This window comes from Pteropus alecto, unplaced genomic scaffold, assembly GCF_000325575.1.
Source record: "Pteropus alecto unplaced genomic scaffold, ASM32557v1 scaffold135, whole genome shotgun sequence".
In the NCBI taxonomy this organism is placed as follows: Eukaryota; Metazoa; Chordata; class Mammalia; order Chiroptera; family Pteropodidae; genus Pteropus; species Pteropus alecto.
The window spans coordinates 5,177,477-5,182,710 of NW_006438076.1; the positions used below are offsets into that span (position 1 = coordinate 5,177,477).

The 5,234-nt window shown below is 60.3% G+C and overlaps 1 protein-coding gene across 1 annotated transcript in view; it reads right to left on the reverse strand.

The window, feature by feature from the left end:
* Nucleotides 1-4,553: 4,553 nt before the first annotated feature.
* The window catches only part of GP1BB (glycoprotein Ib platelet subunit beta), a 1,278-nt gene continuing 597 nt past the window's right edge, over nucleotides 4,554-5,234 (reverse strand). The window contains 1 exon segment of the mRNA XM_025049200.1: nucleotides 4,554-5,234. This exon segment is cut by the window's right edge and continues 103 nt beyond it. Coding sequence (XP_024904968.1) covers nucleotides 4,826-5,234 — 409 coding nt within the window. The 3' untranslated portion in view covers nucleotides 4,554-4,825.

Consider the following 5,234-nt stretch of genomic DNA (forward strand, 5'->3'; position numbering starts at 1 on the left):
CACCTGGGGGTGGGAGGCCAGACACCCTGAGCAAAGGGACCTGGCCCCTTTCAGCCAGCCAGCCATAGTTGCCTTGTCACTCTCTGTGGTTGTCTCCCTGTCTCTAGGCCTGTCTCTGTCTCAGGCTGTCTCTGTCGGGTGCGGCCCCCCTTCTCCATGGCGGCCTGGGTGGGTGGGGGTGGGAGTTGGTGATTTATCACCCGCTGCCTGTCTTCCCTCGGAAACGTCAGGGGTGGGCGCAGACTGTGCGGTGAGCTATGGGCCCCTAGGGCTCCACCACCCACCCTAATGTTGTTGCTCTGTCTGGGCGGCGAGTGCAACACGCTCCCCCCCCACAACATGGCCAGGGGTTTGGTCCCCCAGACCTTCCCAGAGCCTAGTGCACACGGGACCCACTCAAGTCTCCACTCAGTCCCCTACCCAGGCTCCCCTTCACCTCCCCAGGTTGCAGAGGGCCCACGGAGGGCCTCTACCTCCCTCACCTGACCCCCAGGTTGCTAGAGAGGTGGCAGAGCCTCTGTTCTACTCCCCCAGGGAGCCTGCTCTAGGCCTCCTACAGGACATCCTTGATGGAAAGGGCTGAAGCCAGCCCCTCACTGCCGCCTCCTTGCGCGTCTAGCAGCCGCTCTGCCCTGCCCCCACTGCGGTGCACACAGCAGGGGCTTAATAAGTGTTTTCGAAGCAAACAGGCGTCGGGAGGGCGGAGGGCACACCTGGGCTAACCCCACCCAGCCCCGCCCGACGGAAGAGGCTTCTTATCTTCCCGGTTGACGGGCTGTCAGCAAGCCGGGAAGGGAAGGGGAGGGACGGAGGGGCCCGCACACCCTCCCCGCCTGCCAGCGGCCCTCTGCACACCCCTCCCCGCCCCTACGGTGGGGGTGCCACCTGCCTGCCCCTCTCGGCGATCCACCGCCCGCCAGCCTGGGCAAGTCTCCATCTCCTGGTCTCTGCTTCTCCGCGGACTCGGGCTGTCTCCACCCAGTGCCCACCTCGCCGCCCGCGCCCCTGCCGGGTTTCTGCAGACCGCGAGCGCCCTCTGGTGCCTTCCCGGGGTCATGAGGGGAGGACTGGACAGGGCACCCGGCGGCACCCATCCATTTCACCGAGGACACAGAGGCTCCCACGGGAGGTCACGGCTGTGTCTTCCTTGTGAATGCTGTCTGGCTCTGCGAGGGCTCGTTCTATCCAACCCTTTGACCGCTCACTCGCTAGCTGGCTGCGTGCAGACCTGGGATATGGCTTAAACCCCTGGCCTATTTAAGTGGCACAGGCTTGGACAGTGTCCTGATCCACGTGTAGGGCCAGAGCAAGGCTGGGAAACTCCCTGCGGAGGACACGCCTTAATGGGGCCTTGAATAATGAGGACTTATTCAAGCCTTGAATAATGAGGACTTATTCAAGTTACAGCAGGAAGGGACTGGCATGGGCAAAGATTCAGAGCTACACTGGCCCCGTGGGGGAGGGTAGCCAAGGCTGGACCTTGACAGAAGCTGGAGGGTCCTGGGAGCCCAGGAAGGATGGGGAGAAAGAGGTGTTGTCAGAAGACCCTTGAACTATAGAGCAAGGGAGCCTGGGAGCTGGAGGTGAGGGGAACTGGGCAGGGCTTTTGAGTGGACCTCCACCTGTTCCCATCTAGAAGGAGTCTGAGGCCATAGAGGGGACCAGCCTGTCAGTGAGGAAGGGGCCCTGGAACAGGTGTGTTGTCCATGAGATGGAAGACAATGCTGGGGGGAGGGGCATGGTAGGTTCCTGGTCTGGGGGAAGGAGTCTACACTCCCCCCCTCTAAACAGGGCCATTCAGGGGCGCTGAGCTGGGACGGTCCACTTCCCCACATTCCTTGGAGGCCGAGGCCCCAGGGTCGGTGAATGGAGGGTCAGCTCAGGGTCAGCATTGGGATTGGGGGCTCCCAGGCAGCTTAGAGGTCAGTCAATGAAGCCAGGTCGGCACCCCACTGTGGTCAGTACCTTGTCAGGAGCAAGTCTAAATCATGGAGAACTGGCAAGAGGGGAAGGGTGATCCTGGCAGAGCCATGGGGTTTAGCTGCCCCATACGCTAGTGAGTGGGAAGTTCTTTTTTAGGTCTGACCATACTGTAATGTCAGCCTCTCTCCTCCATCTTGTCCCTCAAGATGGGCTCTGGCCTGGGAGCCCCCAAGCCTGTGGGCACTGAGCAGTAGAGCTGGGCTCCTGCTGACCACTCACCACAGCTCCTGCTGGGGCCTCGTCCCACAATCCAGGGGGGCCTTCTTTTAGTTGGGGTTGCTTCGAACCTCCAGGCCACTTTCTCCTGGGCCCTATATTTGTCCCCTGAGGGCCTCAGTGAGGAGGAGAAAGGAGGTCCCAGGGGCCTGGTCTCAGCCACAGAGGAAGCTCTGGGCCCAGCAGGGGACCCCTCTGTGGGATCTGGTTTCCTCCTCTGGAAAGTAAGGGGGATATTCCTTTCCTACACTGTGTTGGAACTGAGTTCGGGAAGTTGCCTGTGTACCTTACTGTGGTGACGACTATCACCTCTAACCCCACCAAGGGATCTAGGGGTACTGGGCCACCCCTGGGGACAGCAGTGTGGCAGTTCATTTGTATAAAGAGGCCACCGTCTCTGATGTGATAAGGCTGGAGGGACGGCCGGATGCCCTGCACCTGCCCACAAAGGCGGGGGTGGCTCCTGCCTCACGTCCCACCAGCAGCCCTGAGATAGCATCGGCCTGACCGGAGGGCCATCTGTCTTGTCCCACAAAGGCCAGGACAAAGGCCATGTCAGCGGCAGCCTCCCCGACCCGGTCATTGGGGGCCGGGGCCTTCCTGTGCCAAGCAGCCAAGGCCCAGGCCTGAGGCTCTGTCAGGGTTCTGTTTGGGGTCCATGGAGAACAGCCTTCATTATTCATAGGGCCAGCCAGGTGCAGGCCACACCTGGGGTTGGAGCGGGATCCCAGTAGTAAGGAAATGTCAGCCTTTTCCTTGGGGCCCCTGGGGGTCCATTAGCAGCCATGGAGCACCCACAGAGGAGTCCCTAGACCCGGTTGACAGTCCAGGGTCAGGGGTGATTGAAGCCTCTGAGAAGTCCCTGGCTGGTCTGCAGTCAGAGGCATCTTTCTGCAGCAAGTGGTGGCAAGGGGAGGAAATAATTCCAGAGATCCTGCAAGCCCATGGTGCCCACTCACCCCTGCGGGGACTGTCCATGGACCCCCACCTCACATGGCTTCAGCCCCCACCCCACCTGCCCTACAGAGCTTTTCACTAGATGCTCAAGGAGTTCCAGATGGGCCCCGAGACTGTCCTTGCCATTCCCAATCCATCCCGACTGCCTTGAAAGCTGCCTGCATGGCATAGTCACTGCCATCGGGGAAACTTCACTCTCTGAACTGTCCTCAGAGGCCCCCCACTGACCGCCAGACACGGCCATTCAGAGCATCCTCCTCTCACGATGACTGTCATGAAATGTCCTCACTGTTCCCACACTGTCTTCACTGTCCCTACAGTGTGTCTTTACTGTCCCCATATTATCCTCACTCTCCTATAGTCTCCTTGCTGTCCCCAGTGTCCTCACTGCCTCGTGTCCTTGCTTTCCCGTGTTCTTGCTGTGCTCTCCTATAGTCTCCTTGCTGTCCCCAGTGTCCTGCCTCGTGTCCTTGCTTTCCCGTGTTCTTGCTGTCCCTACAATGTCCTTGCTGTCCACTGTCTTGTGTCCTCAGTGTCCTCACTGTCTCTATCATTCTCACTGCCCTATAATGTCCTCAATGTCCCATATTCTCACTCTTCACAGTGTCTTCACTGTGCCAGAACCCTCACTACCCTACAGTGTTCTCACTGTCCCCACAGGTTCTCACTGCCCCATAATGTCCTCAATATCCCATATTCTCACTCTTCACAGTGTCTTCACTGCCAGAATCCTCACTACCCTACAGTGTTCTCACTGTCCCCACAGGGTCCTCACTGTCCACACTGTTCTCACTGTCCTGTCTTCACTGTCCACAATATCCTCAATGTTCCCAGTGTCCTCACTGCCCCACACAATCCTCACTGTCCACAGTGCTTTCTGTCCTAGTGTCCTCTTCCCCGCTGCGTTCTCACTGCCCTCAAAGTGTCCTCACTGTCCCCACACTGTCCTTGCTGTCCACTTTTCTCACTGACCCACACTGTTCTCAATGTCCTCTGTCTTACTCTTCAGTGTCTTCACTGTCCCCAAAGTGTCCTGGCTGTCTTCACGGTGTCCTCCCTCTCCAGTGTCCTTGCTGTCCTCACAGTGGTCTGGCTGTCTCCACAGTGTCCTTGCTGTTCACACGCTGTCCTCAGTGTCCCACAATGTCCTTACTTCCCTGTGTTCCTCACTACCCTATAGTGTATCACTGCCCTTTAGGTTATTCTCTGCCTTCTCACTTGAACTGCTGTGAAAGCGTTTACTCACTGACCTCATTTGTTTTAGAAGTTATTTGAGGGTGTATGAAGATGTGATGTGTCCCCTTAAACTGCCTCCCAGGGCTTTTACTGCGGTTTAGAGAGGAGGGTGTCCAGGTGAAGCACGGTGTAGAGACGGGTCAGATCAGGAGATGGGTTTATTCCACACTGGAGTTGGGAGCAGGAGTCTCCGAAGGGTCTGGGCTGCAGTTGGCCCCACTGGACCTGCCTAAGCGTCCAGGGAGGGAGCTGGCTGCGCTAGCGGTGGGTGTGCAGCCGTCGGGCCCCCATGGACCCGGGTCTGCAGGAGGTGGCGGGCCTGGGAGATGGTGCTTGGGCGGAGGAGAGCCGGTCCAGGTAAGGGTGAGGGCTCCTCAGGGCAGGGTCCTGTCAAACTGGCAGGCCCGCGTCGCTCAGCGCCAGTCCGTTCTTCTCAGGACTCGCTGGCTCCGGGCGGCTCCGCCACCAGCGGGGCTGTCAGAAACAGACCGCGCGCAGTGCGGCCGCGCAGCCTCCGCAGGCGGCGCAGCAGCAGCACCAGCAGCAGTGCGTGCAGCATCCCGAGGCCGAGCAGCACGAGCTGTGCCACCAGCGACCCCCTGCAGAGCGCACCGGGCGAGCAGGCGGCTTGCAGCTCGTCCTCTGCCAGGTAGAGCAGTAGGCGGCCGCGCAGCGCTGGGGGCGCGGCGCAGCGCAGGTCACGGTAGAGCGCGCGCTCCCGCCGGCCAGCCAGCCAGGCGCGCAGCGGCACCAGGTGGCAGTCGCAGCGCCAGGGGTTGGCGCCCAGGTGCGCAGCGCGCAGCAGGGGCAGCGCGTCCAGCAGCCCCGGCGGTAGGGCTGTC